At 41.1% G+C, this 20,956-nt stretch overlaps 1 protein-coding gene across 2 annotated transcripts in view; it reads left to right on the forward strand.

The window, feature by feature from the left end:
- The window catches only part of LOC106083296 (inactive dipeptidyl peptidase 10), a 161,484-nt gene that overhangs the window by 107,869 nt on the left and 32,659 nt on the right, over window positions 1-20,956 (forward strand). For both annotated transcript variants that reach the window (XM_013246262.2, XM_013246334.2), the window contains 3 exons: window positions 16,932-17,027; window positions 18,030-18,144; window positions 18,358-18,452. In XM_013246262.2, coding sequence (XP_013101716.2) covers window positions 16,932-17,027; window positions 18,030-18,144; window positions 18,358-18,452 — 306 coding nt within the window. The remainder of the gene's footprint in view (window positions 1-16,931; window positions 17,028-18,029; window positions 18,145-18,357; window positions 18,453-20,956) is intronic.

Consider the following 20,956-nt stretch of genomic DNA (forward strand, 5'->3'; position numbering starts at 1 on the left):
TCGTTAAAGGGCTCATTCTCGTTCTTCACGTGTTGTCGAGTCGTGTCATTTCGTGTCGAAAGTAAACCGATCAAGTGGCTGTGTAATGACACAACTCGAGAGTGATGTGATGACATCTTCTCACATTCTACCAAGCAACCAAGTGATATGGACACAAATATCCCAAGGCGTATAAAGGGGTAGTAGGAACAGAAAGGGTAGAGAAGATGGTATATACCATAGAAGTCTAAAATGTAAGAATGGAATGTAAGACGAAAAAAAAACAACCTTGAATGAAATTGTCATTTAACGACATTATTGTTGTAGACATCCTTTCAACTTGTTCTGCTTTAGCTTCTTCTCTTACATCTTCTGGTGCTCGGCTTTTCTTGTAACTAGTTCATGTTGACGGTGTCTTCCATATTTTGTTGTGTTCTTTGTCAAAAACAATAACAAGAACACATGATGGCACTGCCATTGACAATATGACTTTTACATATGTATGTATCTATGTACACATCCACCCTGCACATGTGAGTGAGTACAAATTGCTAGTCTTATGTATGAAATTGCAGTTAATACATTTTTTCAAGTGGTAGAGAAAGACTACTGCCGTCAACACCACCATCACCACTACCGCACAACAGCAACAAAATATCCTTGAAACAGCATCTGCTGTTATATGTTCTACACTGCCATGAAGAACAAAGTGGAAAAAACTCAACCTAGTGAATACAAGGTTCCACATTTGATCCAATTTACTATAAATAGTTACTTCCGAATGGTATTCATTAGAGCACAAGATGCTATGAAGGGTAAAAAGTTTGTAAAAAGCCTTTTAAAATCATAGAATACAAAACAAGTAAAATCACTCCGATTTCGGTGATGCCTGTGGTTGGCGTGTATAGAATCCCTTGGAATAATTGAAAGTCTGGATGGCAAATTATGTTTGTAAAGGGAACTCTAACAGTATAGTTTTATATCAAAATGATTAAAAGAGAACTAAGTTCGGCCGGGCTGAATCTTAGGAACCCACCACCATTTATTGTGCTGAAAAATTTTTGAAGGACAAAATTTTATTTCACCTACCTAACTTCTGTCAAACTAGCAAAAGTTAAAGCTTCTAGGAACCGAACAAGGATGATCAAGAGACTGATTTACTTGAGAACTACATCAGGTTATAGACTAATTTGGACTGTATTTGGCACAGTTGTTGAAAGTCGCAACAGAACACAGCATACAAATTTTCAGCCAAATAGGACAACAATTGCAGCTTGTAAGGACTCAAGAAGTCAAATCAAGAGATCAATTTATATGGGATCTATATCAGGTTAAAGACCTATTTGGACCATACTTAGCACAGTTGTCATTACAAAACATTTCAGCCAAATCGGAAAAAAAAAGACGGACGGAAGGACTGACGGAAGGACGGACGGAAGGACGGACGGAAGGACGGACGGAAGGACGGACGGAAGGACGGACGGAAGGACGGACGGAAGGACGGACGGACGGAAGGACGGACGGAAGGACGGACGGAAGGACGGACGGAAGGACGGACGGAAGGACGGACGGAAGGACGGACGGAAGGACGGACGGAAGGACGGACGGACGGAAGGACGGACGGAAGGACGGACGGAAGGAAGGACGGACGGAAGGACGGACGGAAGGACGGACGGAAGGACGGACGGAAGGACGGACGGAAGGACGGACGGAAGGACGGACGGAAGGACGGACGGAAGGACGGACGGAAGGACGGACGGAAGGACGGACGGAAGGACGGACGGAAGGACGGACGGAAGGACGGACGGAAGGACGGACGGAAGGACGGACGGAAGGACGGACGGAAGGACGGACGGAGGGACGGACGGAAGGACGGACGGAAGGACGGACGGAAGGACGGACGGAAGGACGGACGGAAGGACGGAAGGACGGACGGAAGGACGGACGGAAGGACGGACGGAAGGACGGACGGAAGGACGGACGGAAGGACGGACGGAAGGACGGACGGAAGGACGGACGGAAGGACGGACGGAAGGACGGACGGAAGGACGGAAGGACGGACGGAAGGACGGAAGGACGGACGGACGGAAGGACGGACGGAAGGACGGACGGAAGGACGGACGGAAGGACGGACGGAAGGACGGACGGAAGGACGGACGGAAGGACGGACGGAAGGACGGACGGAAGGACGGACGGAAGGACGGACGGAAGGACGGACGGAAGGACGGACGGAAGGACGGACGGAAGGACGGACGGAGGGACGGACGGAAGGACGGACGGAAGGACGGACGGAAGGACGGACGGAAGGAAGGACGGACGGAAGGACGGAAGGAAGGACGGAAGGACGGACGGAAGGACGGACGGAAGGACGGACGGAAGGACGGAAGGACGGACGGAAGGACGGAAGGACGGACGGAAGGACGGAAGGACGGACGGAAGGACGGACGGAAGGACGGACGGAAGGACGGACGGAAGGACGGACGGAAGGACGGACGGAAGGACGGACGGAAGGACGGACGGAAGGACGGACGGAAGGACGGACGGAAGGACGGACGGAAGGACGGACGGAAGGACGGACGGAAGGACGGACGGAAGGACGGACGGAAGGACGGACGGAAGGACGGACGGAAGGACGGACGGAAGGACGGACGGAAGGACGGACGGAAGGACGGACGGAAGGACGGACGGAAGGACGGACGGAAGGACGGACGGAAGGACGGACGGAAGGACGGACGGAAGGACGGACGGAAGGACGGACGGACGGACGGAAGGACGGACGGAAGGACGGACGGAAGGACGGACGGAAGGACGGACGGAAGGACGGACGGACGGAAGGACGGACGGACGGAAGGACGGACGGACGGAAGGACGGACGGACGGAAGGACGGACGGAAGGACGGACGGAAGGACGGACGGAAGGACGGACGGAAGGACGGACGGAAGGACGGACGGAAGGACGGACGGAAGGACGGACGGAAGGACGGACGGAAGGACGGACGGAAGGGCGGACGGAAGGACGGACGGAAGGACGGAAGGACGGACGGAAGGACGGACGGAAGGACGGACGGAAGGACGGACGGAAGGACGGACGGAAGGACGGACGGAAGGACGGACGGAAGGACGGACGGAAGGACGGACGGAAGGACGGACGGAAGGACGGACGGAAGGACGGACGGAAGGACGGACGGAAGGACGGACGGAAGGACGGACGGAAGGACGGACGGAAGGACGGACGGAAGGACGGACGGAAGGACGGACGGAAGGACGGACGGAAGGACGGACGGAAGGACGGACGGAAGCACGGAAGGACGGACGGAAGGACGGACGGAAGGACGGACGGAAGGACGGACGGAAGGACGGACGGACGGACGGAAGGACGGACGGAAGGACGGACGGAAGGACGGACGGAAGGACGGACGGACGGACGGAAGGACGGACGGAAGGACGGACGGAAGGACGGACGGAAGGACGGACGGAAGGACGGACGGAAGGACGGACGGAAGGACGGACGGAAGGACGGACGGAAGGACGGACGGACGGAAGGACGGACGGACGGAAGGACGGACGGACGGAAGGACGGACGGACGGAAGGACGGACGGACGGAAGGACGGACGGACGGAAGGACGGACGGACGGACGGAAGGACGGACGGACGGAAGGACGGAAGGACGGACGGAAGGACGGACGGACGGAAGGACGGACGGACGGAAGGACGGACGGACGGAAGGACGGACGGACGGAAGGACGGACGGACGGAAGGACGGACGGACGGAAGGACGGACGGACGGAAGGACGGACGGACGGAAGGACGGACGGACGGAAGGACGGACGGACGGAAGGACGGACGGACGGAAGGACGGACGGACGGAAGGACGGACGGACGGAAGGACGGACGGACGGAAGGACGGACGGACGGAAGGACGGACGGACGGAAGGACGGACGGACGGACGGACGGAAGGACGGACGGACGGAAGGACGGACGGACGGAAGGACGGACGGACGGAAGGATGGACGGAAGGACGGACGGAAGGACGGACGGACGGAAAGACGGACGGAAGGACGGACGGACGGAAGGACGGACGGAAGGACGGACGGAAGGACGGACGGAAGGACGATCGACTCAGAACGTGGAGACGATCAAGAATATATATACTTTATGTGATCTTAGACGAAAATTTCAAGTAGTTACAAATGGAATGACTAGATTAGTATACCCCTCATCCTAGGATGGTGGATTAAAAATATAGTTCGATCTAAACCATATTTTGTCGGATGACAAGAGTCTTAAAGCAACTGACTGTTTCAAATTTCAGCGAAATCGGGTTATAATAAAGCCTTTATGGGCTTCAGACCCTTAACCGGCAGATCGGTCTATATGGCAGCTAAATCAATTATGGTCCGATTAAGTCCGTTCAAGATCTTAACCTGCTTGCAAAAAGAAGTATCTGTGCCAAATTTCAGCTCAATATCACAATTTTTGAGGGCTCTAGAGTGATTACAACAGACGGACAGACACACGGACATCGTTAAATCGCCTTAGAATTTTACAACGATCCGATTCGATCCGAAAATGGATATTTCGATGTGTTGCAAATGGAATGACTAAATGAATATACCCCCTATCCTATGATGTTGGGTATTAAAATACTTTATACACTCTCAGATCAGTCTTTCGATGAGTTACAAATGGAATGCGAAAAATTGATGTGCCCCTTACTTTATGGTGAAAGCTATTAAAAAGAAATTTTCCTCTTTACTAAGTTTTTCTTTCTAAAACAGATTAAAATACTTAACTTGACTCTTCAACCATTATTCTGATGGAAATGGTTGAAGAATTCCGTTTTGAATATCATTATTTCACAAATGTTTTACTGGCTTTGTGAATACCACTTCCAAAATAGATTGAATGGTGTATTTTATTTTTAAATTCCTTGCGCTACGAACTACAAATCTTTTCTTTTCTCTGTCCATTTCTAAGCATTTGTGGTTTAGTTTTGAAGTTAAGCCAAACAATAACGAAAAACTATGAAAGCAACTCAACTTTTAAGAACTAAATGAAACCACAAACACTCAGTCATTGTCAGTTCTCGGGAAGATGGAAAAATTTATATAAAACTGAGGCTACATGTAGTACGTATCCATTTTATTTCAAATACTCTGGCAACAAAAAATGACAAAACTTTGAGTAAGATTAAAATAACATCTGCCAACAAAGTTTCATCGACCGCCTATGGGCCCCATGGAAAGAAAACTTTAGAGAAGTGGTGTCAATATCTCAAACCCATCAACCGATACACATTTTGCATTCTTTATATAATCCCTAGCGTCAAAGTAGAATTTACTGGCTCAACACCCTCTGATGGGGTTTGTATGTTAACTGAGACATGTCAAACGCCTCATCAATATCACCCTTTTTTGCATTTAAGTATGCAAAATATGCAAATGCTTGAAACTTAAAAAAGGCGTACAAATTTGAGTTTTAGAGGAGCAGAAGGTTAAGGCAGAGAAATAGAAATCTCATTGATGCGGTCCAATGAAATGGATATGAACATTAAAGAATACTTAAAGGATTCAAAGTACCTAATCATAATGAATCCATCCTTTCAGCCTTCGTAGCGTATGCTTATTGAACAATCCTATGGCAGGCGGTTGTACATGCCGTATTAACCCGATGGAGTCCTTCAATGGCAAAGGCTGCTGCCTCAGTGTACAACTCACTGCTACAACAACAACAACATACTTATTGATGTTTGCAGTAGGTCAATGGAGCGTATGAGTAACATTTATTCGCAGCAGCTTCATGAATATGATGAGTTGAAGCTTACCGAATCAACTGGCAGTGAAGAAAGAGTGTATCAGTGGTATCTAATGGAACTCTCCCGTTAATGATGAGTTATTTGTGACTTATTTTTAAGCTAAGTCGATTTCATGTTAAGAAAACTGTTTGTAACTTTGGCGTATAATTATTATTAATCACAATAGACCAATAAAGCGTTTACGCAATTTTAATTCCAACCACCTTTAAATAAGTAATTAAGGTTATCTAAATCAAAAAGAATGACAACAAATTATCACCAGTGCCGTGCTGAATTATAAAGCAAACAACACACAAACCTACAAACAAAGAGAAACACTCTCACAATAATTGATATTGTGAGAGTGTTTCTCTTTGTTGTGATGAGTATAAATTGCTAAAGAAAGCTAAGGTCATTCAAAATTATGTCCTGTATAATATTCTTAGCTGAAGTAATAGCAAGGAAAAGGAGAAATATTTTTCTCTCTCTTACGCTCTCTTTTTTTACCCAAGAACATTTTGGTGTCTTGTAAAATGTTCAAAATAAAACCACATGGAATTATGTTAAGGAGCCAAGCAAACACCATTACGGATATGGTTAACAAGACACAAATGCGATGCATTAAAGGAAATTGTAGAAAAACATTAACAAATGAAAAGCAAAACAAGGACATAATTTGCTTGGCTAACATTTAAAACTGCCATAACCTACAAAAAAAAAAACGCACATCCACGGTGATGTAACAAAGTTTGTGATAAAAATTCTATTATCTGTGTTGATCTTAATTTGTTTTGAGCAAATCGAACAAAAACAAATCTATAAAAATTTGTAACTCAAACAACCGAAGCAAATCTTAAAAATTTCCAGAGTATGGGGAAAAGAGAACCCAGCAAACCTTAGGAGAAGAAATGAAACGAGAAAAAGCGTTCGAAGTTCGGCCGGACCGAATATATACGATCCAACATACTCAAATGAATAAAACATTTGGAATATCCTTGCTTTATTAAGGGTGATTTTTTAAAAGCTATAGGAAAGTTTTTCAAAAAAGGCACATAAAATTCAGAAAAATTCATGAAATCTTTATTTGAATCGATAGTACGGTCCATATAATTAAATATTTGAAGATTATTTCATGCAAATGTTGACCGTGACTGCGCCTCAAATGGTCCATTCGCTAACTCTTTCCAACATTTCGGCTGGCATCTCACGAATAAATGCTTCAATATCGTCTTCCACTACGTCAATTGAAGCGGGCTTGTCTTATAGACATGACCTTTAACACAGCTCCACAAAAAATAGTCTAAAAGCGTTAAATTGCACGATCTAGGCGGCCAATTGACCGGTCCCGAAGATGAAATAAAATGTCCACCAAACTCGCATCTCAATAAGTCCATTACGACGCGTGCTGTGTGGCATATGGCACCGTCTTGTTGAAACCACATGTCATGCTAGACGAGCTCTGGCATTATAGGCAAAAAAGAAGTTGGACATCATCTCACGGTAGCGCTCACCATTCACAGTTACGTTACGATTCGCATCATTTTTGAAGAAGTACGGTTCAGTGATGCCACCAGCCCATAAACCGCACCAAACTGTGACTTTTTCTGCATGCATTGGTAGCTATTGCAATGCTTCTAGCTGATCTTCACTCCAAAATCGACAATTCTGCTGACAGACGTATAGTTGGACGGACAAACAGTCAGGTAGACAGGCAGACAGACAAACAGACAGAACGACAGATAGGCAGACAAATAAACAGACAGACAGACAGTCGGACAGATAGATGGACACAGAGACAGGTAGACCGACAAATGAACACACAGAGAGACAGACAGCCGGACAGTCAGATATACAGACACACAGACAGACGGACAGATGGACGAACGGACTAATAAACAGATGGACAGACAAACAAACAGACGGAGTGGCAAATAGACATACTGACGGACATAACTACATCGAATCATATAGTGATTCCGCGTCGATCTTACAATGTGTCTGTCTCTCTTCCTTCTGGGTGTTACTAACATGTTTAATAAGTTATAATACCCTCTACCACAGTAATGGGGTATATCAATGTGAAGATTTACATTCTGTGCCAATTTCTAGAAAATCGAATCACCCTCTTCTGATAATCTCATTTTAGGAATCGCCCAATAACTGAGTTTTTGCACACCCAAGATGATTAATTTCCATCACCTATGGGTCGGTCCATGAAATTAATAACCTTTTAATCTATAAATTTCACTCTCCTCTAATTATACTCACCACCATAGGATAGGGCTTATATTCATTTAGTCTTTCCGTGTGCGTGTCAGTCTCGGTCCGTCTGTCTGTCCGTGTGTCAGTCAGTTGTAATCACGCTACATTCTTTAAAAACTGAGATATTGAGTTGAATTTTTGCACAGACTCGTATTTCTTCTATACGAAGGTAAAGTTCTTCAATGGACAACATCGGACTACCATTGGATAAAACTGCCATATAGACCGATCTGGCGATTAAGGGTCTTAAGCCTATAACAGGTGCATTTATTACCCGATTTTGCTGAAATTGTACATGGTGAGCTTTATTAGGCCCGCCCGACCAAAGATGATCCAGATCGGAACTTTTTTGGATACAGCTGCCATAGAGACCGATCTTCAGCTTTAGGGTCTTAAGACCATAAAACGCCCATTTTTGATGAAATTTTAAACTGTAAATTGCACTAGGGGCCTCGACATCTGACCTGAATATGATGTATAGCGGACCATATTTACATATAGCTACCATATAGACCGATATGCCGATTTAGGATCTTAAGAACATAAGAAGCGCATTTATTACCCGATTTCGCTGAAATTTGGCATTGTGAGTTTTATTAGGTCTACCGATATACGAACCAAAAATGGTCCAGATGGAGCATATTTGGATATAGCTGCCATTAAGACCGATGTTCCGATTTTAGGTCTTAGGCCTATAACAGACGCAATTATTACTCGACCCCGCTGAAAGTTGGAACAGTGAGTTGTATCAAGACGACACAATACCTGTACCGAATATGATCCAGATAGGGCTATATTTACATATAGATAGCTGACATAGAGAAGGATCTTCAGCTATAGGGTCTAAAAACCATAAATGGATTAGTTATTCTCCGATTTTGTTGAGATTTGAAACAGTAAGCTGCTTTAGGACTCCTGATATCCAACCCAAATATGGCCCAACCATAGTTAGATATACCTGTCGTATAGATCGATCATCCGAATTAGGGCTTCATCACATGAACGGCCCACTTATTACCCGAATTCGCCAAAACTTCGAACTTTTACTTGTATAGAGCTTCACGAAACCTTAACCAAATATGATTAAGATCGAACTACATTTGGATATTAATATGGATATTGTAATGTTATAGTAAATTTTGATTATAAATATTGGATTGCCCAAAAATTGCGGATTTGCATTTTTAATAAAACTTAGAATGAACTTTAATCAAAAATACCTTTTTACACTTTTTTTCTAAAGCAAGCTAAAAGTTACAGCTAATAACTGACAGAAGAAAGAATGCAATTACAGAGTCACAAGCTGTGAAAAAATTTGTCAACGCCAACTATATGAAAAATCCGCAATTACTTTTTGGGCAACCCAATATATCCAAGGTGGAGGATATCAAAAGTTCAGCACGGCCGAACTTAATGCGTTTTTATACCCACCATTATAGGATGGGGGTATACTAATCTAGTCATTCCGTTTGTTACACCTCAAAATATTAGTCTAGGACCCCATAAAGAAGATATATTCTTGGTCGTCTCGACGTTCTGAGTGGATCTAGCCATGTCCATCCTTCCGTCTGTCGAAATCACGATAGTGGTCGAACGCGTAGAGCTATCCGCTTGAGATTTTGCATAGATACTTATAGGTTCAGATTTAGATATAGCTCGCATATGAACCGATCTCCTGATTTGATTTCTTGAGCCCCTGGAAGCCGAAATTTTTGTCCGATTTGGCTGAAATGTTGCATGTAAGGTTCCGTTACTTCCAACTTCTAACAACAGTGTCAAATATGATCCAAGTCCGTCTATAACCTGATATAGCTACCATATAAACCGATCTTCCTATTTGACTTCATGAGCCCCTGAACGCCGCAATTTTTCTCCAATTTGGCTGAAATTTTGCACGTAATGTTTTGTTATGACGTACGGTCCAAATCGGCCTTTTATCTGATATAGCTCCCATGTAAACCGGTCACCTTAATCAAACCTTAATCATCCTTGTTCGGTCCCTAGAAGCATTAATTTTTGCTGGTTTGACAGAAGTTTGTTATGTAGAATAACTTATGCCCTACAACTTAATTTATTTTGTATAAATTTTTTCCAGAATCCATGGTGTTGTTGTTGGTTCCCAAGATTCGGCCCCACCGAACTTAGCACGCTTTTACTTGTTACTTGTCTTATCTGCCAACATTCACCTCGAAATATTATTAAGTTCGCCTGTCTGTCCATCGAAATCACGCTAACTTTTTAAAGAACAAAGCTACCAGCCTTAGCATTTTCCCCATTACATCTTATGGATTGGAGGCCACCATACAGCAGAGGCTAGCATCTACGCCTTTAATGCTAAACGTCGGGTTCGAGTCCTGGTCATCCCCTCCTAAAGCTGACTACATTTGTGATGAGGACAAAAAGGTGTCGCCCTGAGGCACGACTTTCGAAATCGGCTATTAAAAGGAGGCGAAATCGGGACATGCTAATTCATAGCTCTCATATAAACCGAACTGCCGTTTATATTTCAAACTTCTTTGCCGACTATGGTCGAAAAGATTCTACAACCTGTTATAGCTCCCGCATAAACCGATCTGCTATCTTCTTGTAGGGGTTCAAGGGTATTTGGATATTTCATCTCTACCCATTATCCCTTCTTAGTATTTATGACAATTAGAGCTCCACTTTCTATTTCTCCCACTTTATTTATTTTTTTTTGGCAAAAACTTAAGAAAAGTTGCTGTCAATTAATTTCCTTAACAAGGGACAAAAAGCATTTTATATTAAGAAGAATTAAACACCTTTTGTCTCTTGTTATTACTGGCGTTAATGTTTTACTTTTTCTGTATCCCTCGCGGTATTTTACCTTCAAATTCCTTTTTCGTCTTCTTTGTCTTGTGGGATTGTAGTTAAATAACAGTGACATTTTAATCCCAAGAAAGAAATTTTTAAATAAAGGACGTAACAGATTAATTAATTTTGCCCATACACATTTTGTGTTTTTGCCATAGGCGCTAAGCATATTTTTGGGGCACTGACGCTCTCAAAAGTAAGAAGAATTTCCGTCATTAGGATAATGAAGTTTTTAGCTTCGAGTCCTATGTTTGTTGTTATAAATGTTGTTACGTGAAAAATCAAGGTAATTGTAGCCTTGTAATCAATATTGCTTTTACTCAAATCGGCCTCAGGGTGATGAGATGCATGAGCACTCAGCCAAAGTGGGTAACGACTTAGGTGGGTGGCAAGCTTAACAACGATAATTGTAGCTAAGGTTTTGGGTATCTCTTTAAGTTGGAAGAAATTTAATTTGAGATTTATAAAAAATAAGATATTATTGGGTTGCCCAAAAAGTAATTGCGGATTTTTCATATAGTCGGCGTTGACAAATTTTTTCACAGCTTGTGACTCTGTAATCGCATTCTTTCTTCTGTCAGTTATCAGCTGTTACTTTTAGCTTGCTTTAGAAAAAAAGTGTAAAAAAATATATTTGATTAAAGTTCATTCACAGTTTTATTAAAAATGCATTTACTTTCTTTTAAAAAATCCGCAATTACTTTTTGGGCAACCCAATAATTTTATTAATAGGTGATGTTTGGAACATGTGGGCGTATACTTTACACCAAAAAGTGTTTTAATAAGTATACGCAACATTGTCTATACTTTAACATTGCAAATTGTAATATCCCTACCACAGTGGTACAGCACCACTGTGGTAGGGAAATGCAAATTTTTCCATGAACATTCCAATGAGGAACAACAGGGATGCATCTCTCATTTCATTGGGTGCTGTCCGTTTTAAGTTTAAGTTCAATGATAAGGAAACGCCCTTTTTGCCAAGTCCGAAAGCCTTGCCCTAGATCGACACCACTTGCCAGAGAAGATTGACACGAGTGATTATCTCACAAAAGCAGCACTAGGAGGGGATTACCACAGTTGAAAACTTGTATGATGTCCTCGCCGGGATTTGAGCCCAGGCGTCAAAGACGGACATATAGCATAACCAAATTGCTAATTGATCGCACACATCACAAATTTTCGCATCCCTGAAAGTTTTTTTTTTATTATTTCTATTATTACTTTTCTTGTGAAATTTTTGTTTTGAGATTCCGCTTGCCTTTATACTGTTCACTGGGATAACTCTCTCACTTTAGCTCTCACTAACAGTGACCACTTTTTTCATTTAGAAAAATTCACAATACTTTTCTATTCTCCTTAAATTCACCGTAAATGGCTAACAACTTTTTTATTGGCATTTTTTATATACACTATACAAAATAAATCGAAAGGAGCACAACAAACAAGTCAAGCTGACAAATAGGGAAAGGGAAAAGTTGAATGAAAAAAGGGACACCATGAAATGTTATAAAATCTGTTATATCAGATTTGAGAAGACAAACAAAATTTACATACACTTGAATTGACAATGACAAGAATGATGGGGATGACTGGTGATGAGGATAATGATGACGCAAACGAAGATGAAAACGAAAACATGGATGAGGCCGATTCTAGCAGCAATTGTTCCCAAACTATAAAAATAAAATAAATGTTGACATTTTGTTTGTTTTCTTTATGACCGGTTTAAAATCCATAGTTATGGTGTTGTAGAGAAATTTTTGGGAAAAAATTTGTAAGTCATAAAAAATAGAATGGACATTCTTTAATGAAAATTTTATGAATTATTTGGGTAGAAATATTTAAGACAATTTCCTAACGTAGTAAAATAAACTTAATGTTCTTTGCGTCGTATAATTTACAATTATTATTTCGTACTTCGTGACGTATACTCTATAGTGATTGCCACAATTAAAGAGCTCATTGAGATAGCAAAAAATTTTGAAATTATTATGCAATTTTAATTCATGTAGTGTTAGTGTCTTTTTGGTAAATAAGAAGTGTTTTTTTATACTCACCATTAAAGGAACACAACAACATGCAACACATCGAAATATCCATTTCCGACCCTATAAAGTATAAATATTCTTGATCGTCGTAAAAATCCAACATGATCTAGCCATGTCCATTCGACCGTCAGTCCGTCCGTCTATCCATCCGTCTGCCCGTCCATCCGTCTGTCGGTTGAAATTATGCTGCAGTCTTCAAAAATAGGAATATTGCGCTGAAACTTTGCACAGATTCTATTTTTCGCCCATAAGCCGGTTAAGTTTAAAGATGGGCTATATCGGACTATATCTTGATATAGCCCCCATACAGACCGACCTGCCGATTTATAGTCTTAGGCCCTAAAAGTCAAATTTGTTATCCGATTTTGCTGAAGTCTGGGAAAGGGAGTTGTATTGGATATAGCTGTCCGATTTACCGATTTAAGGTCTTAAACCCATAAAAGGCACATTTTTTTGTCTGATTTCGCTGCAATTTAGGACAGTGAGTTGTATTAGGCCTCTCGATTCCCTTTTTGAATATGGCCCAGATCGGTCCAGTTTTCGATATAGCTGCCATATAGACTGATCTCTCGACTTAAGGTTTGGGTCCGATAAAAGGTGCATTATCCGATCTCACTGAAATTTGACACAATGTCTTATGTTAGGCTCTTCAACATCCGTGTCCTATATGGTTCAGATCGGCCTATATTTGGATATAGCTGCCGAAATGTTTGTGATTTTTCTTGAGTGGTTTGTGAGTTATGATTTTTCTCGTGAGTGTCTCGTGAGTCGTGATTTTTTCGTAAGTTGTGATTTTCTCGTGAACCGTGATTTTCTCATGAGTAAAATTTTTGTCTCGTGATCATGCGTGAACGGGAGTCGAAATAAAAGAGTCGTGCGTGAGCGTGAGTGAGTAACATTTTTTCTCGTGAGCGTGTGTGAGTGAAAATTCACTCACATGCACATCTCTACTTTGGACCATACTTGGTGCGGTTATTGGGAGACTAAACAGAACACCACGTACAACAATTCAGACAAATCTGATAACAATTGCGGCTTCCTGGGGCCATAGATCTCAAATCGGAAGATAGGTTTATATGGGAGCTAAATCAGGTTATAGACCGAACATATGATAGATGTTGGAAGTCATGAAAAAATACTACAGTCAAATTTCAGCTGAATCGGGCAATAATTACGGTCTCAGTGAGAGACCGGACGAAACCAGCAATTGCTTATAAACTGAGTGCCTGTGATACTCGATATGACAAGGTGAGTTATTTGCGCCTTTCAATAACGTTCCCGCGGGAACGAATTTGCTTATCTATGGAGCTGGACGAGGATCGATACCTACACATACCAATTTGGTTACAACAACAACAAACAATTGCGGCTTCTAGGAGCTCCAGATGTCAAATTTTGAGGTGGGCTTATATGGGAGCTATATCAGGTTGTAGACCTATGTAAACCGTACAGGGCACGATTGTTGGAAGTGGAAACAAAAAACTACGTGCATAATTTCAGCCAAATCGGATACCATTGCAGCTTCTAGGGGCTCAAGATTCAAATCAAAGGACTCCTTTATATGGGAGCTATACCCAAATCTGGACCGATATAGCCCAACGATATACATTATCATTTCAACTGAATATCTTTATTCAATCAACCGCTATCGTGATTTCCACAGACATAAGGACGGACAGATAGACGAATAAGCAAAAAGATAGGCAAATGGATAGACAAACAGAAATAATGACCAGTAGATAGATGGACAAACCGACGTAAGAGCGGATAGAGGTATAAACAGATAAATTGAAGGTTTGATAAATAAACAGACAAAAAGACAAACAGGCAGGCGGACAGATGGACAGACAAATAGGAATACAGACGGACAGACAAATAGGAACACAGACAAAAGAAAACAGCCGGATAGATGGACAGGCAGAAGGGTGGACATATGGACAGACATACGGACGGGTGCACAGACGGACAAACAAACTGGACAGACAGATGGACAGACATATAGACAGGCAGACGGACAGACAGATGGACAAAAATATGGACAGATAGATGGAGGGGCAAATGAAAAGACAGATAGACAGACGGATATGCAGACGGATAGACAAACATGCAGGTTGAAAAACAGACAGATGTACAGAACGAAGGACCCAGGGGCATAGAGACAGAAAAACCAATAGACGAAAGAAACTCACCAGGATAGATGGACACACAGAGCAAGGGTCAGATAGACACACAAATAGACAGACGGATAGACCGACGTACAGTGGGAGAAAATCGAAAAAAACTAGTACAAAATATGACTTGTGAGAACGGGTACATATATTTCTTTAAAATTTCAAATGGGAGCCCACCACCATGGATTCTGTTCAAATATGGGAGCTATATCTGGTTATAGACCGATTTGGACCGTACTTAGCACAGTTATTGAAAGTCATAACGGAACACTACATGCAAAATTTCAGCCAAATCGGATGAAAATTAAGACTTCCAGGGGCTCAAGAAATCAAATCGGGAGGTCGGTTATAGACCGATTTACACCGTACTACGAACATTTGTTGGATGTCATAACAAAACACAAGTGCAAAATTTCAGCCAAATCGGATGAAAATTGAGGCTTCCTGGGGCTAAAGAATTAAAATCGGGAGATCAGTGTATATGGGAGCTATATCACATTATAAACCGTACTTAGCACAGTTGTTGGAAGTCATAACAGAACACGATCTGCAAATTTCAGGCAAATCGGATGAAAATTAAGGTTTGAAGTTTTACAAACGGAATGACTAGATTAGTATACCCCCATCTATATAAAAAAGTTTCTCAAATCGCAAAGCACCGATTCCTCAGTTCTTAACACATTCAATTAGCCCCATTTGTCTATTTGCCAAAGGTTTCTACATCCTTGCCATTAACGTGTAAAAAACAGCTAGTTTACAAAAAAGACTCATTTTAGCAAATTTTGTACCTTAATTTGTCCACTTGGAGTCCTTTTCATGACATATTGGTACATTTCTTATTTTGTCTTTAAATCACCATTTTATCGACAAACTGTAAAAAATCGTGATAATGTCTCTAGGTGTTCCGATTCAATAGCTCCTCAAAGATTTACGTCATTTAAAAAAAAAAAAATTAAATTCTGTTTCGATTTTACCTCGAAAAATATAATTAATTCCAAAATTTCTCACACAACTTTTACTGCAATAGTCCTCTGAAATCCCTTTGCAAACATGTATAACGCACTTAAAAAAGATGTAAGGTTTTACCCCTAAATTTACTTGCACATTGATAACCTCTGGTGAAAAATTTCTCCGGAGTTGTCTCAAAATCTTGTAGGCTGACTTCGTATTTTTTGATTTGCGAAGACATTTGTAAGCAGATTCCGGTTGCTTACAAAATTTACAATTATTTTGCTGCCTCATATTTTGAAATCCCAATTTTCAGTCAAAAGTTATGCGGGTTACTAATCGAAAATTGAAAAAAGCACTGTGCGTTGTCGTCCACTGTGCCGTATTAGTAATATTAAATAACTCGCACAGCGTAACGTATACTTTATATAACTATTCAAGTTAAGCAAGCGTTATTAAATCCACTAAGTATTTAATTGTAGCATGGTTAATAAGGACCAATAGCGAGACTAGAGCCATGACCTCACACTGGTATTCCCAGTCTGCTAGCCACTCAGCTTCTGGGGCGTTCCATACTATTAATATAAATATTGATATTAGGTTAAGAGCCTCCATATGTTCATTTATATGACGGCAATATAATACATTGACAAATCCACAAATATGTTGGACACGCAAAATTTCAAAATATACCAACTACATTACATTGCTAATTGAGTTTTTTCCCTTCTCCATATCGAATCGAATGCCAAGTTACTGATTAAATGGTATATACAAATCCTTAGTAGGCACTTAACTTAATTATAATAAGACAGAAACATTAACTATTATACCCTCAATTTGGCTTAAACAATAATAATATAACTTTCCAATTTTCTTTTATTCGCTACAGCTGGTGTCCAGTAATCCAAATCAACGCAATTGGCGTGGCATACTCATTGCCCTGTTGGTCATAACAATAGTTTTAGCCTTAATTGTAACATCTGTGGTGAGTATGAAGGGAAACATTTGCTAAAGACACCACAACCGTACACGATTTTCTTTTCTCACGGAATGTCCAAAACAAAAATTGATATCCATTCACCAAAGCAACTAACCATGAAACTAAACCACCTTCCCCACCCAAACCCTAACCACTTTACCCAACCCGCAGAAAAAAAAAAACAGAAAATTATAATAATTGGAATGAACCACCAGTGTTTTGGCATTTCTGCATGTCAATGTTTGTCCGAAAACCTTCACAAAAAAATGACAAACTAAAGTGAAATAATCCAAAAAAAAAAAACGAATGATCCAAAAGAAAAAAAAACCCTTCAAATAAGAAATCCTTTACTTTGGTCGTAAACTTTATGTGTGCCTTTTTGTCTTTTTTTCCTTTTTTCTTGTTGTTTCTTTGTAATATAACTGTATATGTATATGTCTGTGTATGTGTATGTCATATGACTATGATTATGTGTATGTGTGTGTGTTTCTTTATACATGCGTGCCTGTTGAAAATCTTTATTTCCGTTTCCCGTTTGCGTGCGGGTATTTGTTCATACATGTGGGTGTTTGCCTACAATTGTCTGTGTATGCGTGTGTGTGTGTATTAATTTTTGTATGAATGCGTGCCTTTGTTTATTTTGCTTTATGCAAATCACAACAATTGGCCCAATGAAATTCTATTTTTGACTTTAATTTTATTTGGACTTCTAATACTCTTTCTCTCTCTCTCCCTCTCTGTTTCACTTACTTTAACTCTGTGTGTTTCTCCTCTGCTGGAGAGTCTTTTCTTTGTTTGGTGTGAGGCACTTTCTTTTTTTTAATTTTTTGTGTTTATTTCCTTTGTCTTCTTTTTTTCTCGTGTAAATCTCCTTTCATCATTGCTATTGTTCAAAATTGTCTGCGAATTTGTTTTGACTATGTTGTGCTTTTGAATTTTCATTTCTAATTTTTTATTTTCTGGGAACTCTGTAGAAAACATCATATAAAATTCTTGCTTTTATAAAAGGTACTGCTCACACCCCCCGACGAGGGTCCTAGAGTCAAGGGACAGCGTCTGAAGTTGCAGGAGATAGTGGATGGCGCATTCATGCCTCAGAAATCCAATGGAACTTGGATAAATGGTGAGTAGCAAAGTAGGCATACATTTTTATGCTTGTATGTTGGCATCAGTATGTGTGTGTGAATGTGAGTGTTTATCAGCATTCAATGACAACAAAAAATCACTCACTCACCCTAACATACATGCCAACTTACCTACCAACATATGTACATAAATTCTTTGTGTTTTGTAATTCATTTCTATTTTCCCATTTCTATTTTATCTACTTCAACAGAAGAGGAATTCCTTTATCAGGATCATTGGGGACGCATTTGTCTTTTGAATGTTGCCAATCTAACAGAACGTGTCTTAATGTCAAATGTTACATTTGTAAGTAACTTTTTCACTTTTTCATTTATTCTCCCTGTTATCTCTTGATTTGCATCTTTAGTCACCTCTTGTTGATGGCCCCACTGGGGGCTCAGAGGGTTTGTGTTTCATCAAAGAAAGTCCTTAAACATTCATCATTCACCATTCATCTTTCATTTGGCTGTCATTACTTCCAAAGCGAGAAGTGTTATTATTTATGTTTATTACTTAGTTTGGTATTCAATTCAATTAATCTTTTTATACCCTCCACCAAAGGATGGTGGAGGGTATAAAAATACCTTTTGTAAAACATTGATTGGCATAGCCCCCATATATACTGATATACCGATTTAAGGTCTTAGGCCCATTAAAGCCACATTTATTCCACGATTCTGCTGAAATTTGCCACAGTGTGTTGCATTGGGCTCCTCGATATTCGTACCGTGTATGGTCCGAGCTATATTTGGATATAGCTGCCATAAAAGACGTTTTTATTATCCCATTTCGCCGAAATGTGCACAGTGACCTATGTAAGGCTTTTCGACATCCAAGCCCTTAGGGTTCAGATTGGTTTATATTTGAATATTGCTGCCATATATACCGATCACACGATTTAAGTTTTTGGACCCATAAAAGAAACATTTATTATCCAATTTCCCTGCCGCAGTCAGGTATGTCAAGCTCTTCGATACCCGTGTTAAATATCAACCCGATTTTTACTCGATATATTTAGTTGACCCCGATTATACTCGGATATATGTAGCTGCCATATAGCCCGGTCTCCCAATCTTAGGTCTTGGACCCGTAAATGGTGCATTTACTAACCGATTCTGCATTGGGCTCCTCGACATTCGCACCGAGTATGGTCCGTGCTATATTTGGATATAGCTGCCCTATAGATCGATCTCCCAATTTAAGGTCTTGGGCCCCTAAAAACCCATTTTATTATTCCATTTCTCTGAAATTTAACACAGTGACCTATGTAAGGCTTTTCGACATCAGTGCCGTATATGGCTCAGATCTGTCTATATTTGGATAAGGCTGCCATATATATATATCGATCTCCGGAGGCCACCGTAGCGCGGAGGTTAGTATGTTTTAGTAAAACGAGGTGGTTTTCCCCTTCCTAATGCTGACAACATTTGTGAGGTACTATGCCATGTTGAAACTTCTCCTCAAAAGAGGTGTAGCACTGCGTCACGCCATTCGGACTCGAGTATATAAAGGGGGCCCCTTATTACTGAGCTTAAACTTGAATCAGACTGTACTCATGGATATGTGAGAAGTTTGCCCCTGCTCCTTAATAGAAAGTTCATAGCCAAATTTGCATATATCGATATCACGATTTAAGTTCTCGGACCCATAAAAAACACATTCATTACCCGATTTAGCTGTCACAGTGTAGCTGCCATATAGACCGATCTTCCGATTAAGGTCTTGGACCCGTAAAAGGCGCATTTACTAATCGATTTCGCAGAAATGTTAAACAATGTATTGCGTTAGGCTCCTTGACATTCGTAACAAGTATGCCCAAGATCGGGCTATACTTAGATATAGATGCCATATAACCAATCCGATCTCTCGATTGAGGGTCTTGGGCTCATACAAGGTGCTTTTATTATCCGATTTCGCTGAACTTTGTCGCGGTGACCTTTGTTAGGCTTTTCGATATCCATGGTCTATATTTGAATATAGCTGCCATAAAGATCAATATTCTGTTTTACAAACTTGAATAGTGAATTTTATTTATTAGACCACTCGAGATTTGCGCCGTGTTTGGTCCAAATTGGACCATATTTGCATAAAGCTGCTATGGATTCATAGATGAAAGGTTGACGTATATACCCGAGGTTGTGCGTATCCACGACCCAATTTAGAACGCTTCTATTTGTTATACCCATCTCCATAGGATAGGGGGTATATTCACTTAACTATTCCGTTAGCAAAATATCGAAAAATCGGTTTCCAACCCTACAAAGTATATATTTTCTTGATCGTCTTAAAATTCCAAGACGTTTTAAGGATGTTCATATGTCTGCCCCTCCATCGGTCCGTCTGTGTTGCAATTACGCCAGCCTTTAAAAATTGGGACATATCGGACCGTATTTGGATATACGAGCAGCTGCCATACAGCACGATCTGCCGATTTAGGATCTGAAGTCAAACCCTAAGCTTGATTCCACGATATCTGGGTTGATTCCAACTCTCCTCCACATTTTTCTCTATATCATCGCGCGGTCAGCGTAAGGTATGACCCAACCAAATCCATTTTCTCTTCCGGATATCTACATCAATTTGTTGTTATTTGCAATTTTTCATTTGAAATACCAGAAAATTCTGACTATTTGTCTTATGAAGCGATTTATGAAAACTTGGACTTTACAGATAGTCGCTTGTGTCAAACTTCAAGTTGCACAACCACATAATAAAACAGATTTCACAATACTGTTCAAAATTCTGACTTTTGTATTATGTGAGATGACACTTCATCTCCAAAATTTGTTTCGCTGAAACTGTGACTTGTA

Source organism: Stomoxys calcitrans, chromosome 3, assembly GCF_963082655.1.
Source record: "Stomoxys calcitrans chromosome 3, idStoCalc2.1, whole genome shotgun sequence".
NCBI lineage: Eukaryota > Metazoa > Arthropoda > Insecta > Diptera > Muscidae > Stomoxys > Stomoxys calcitrans.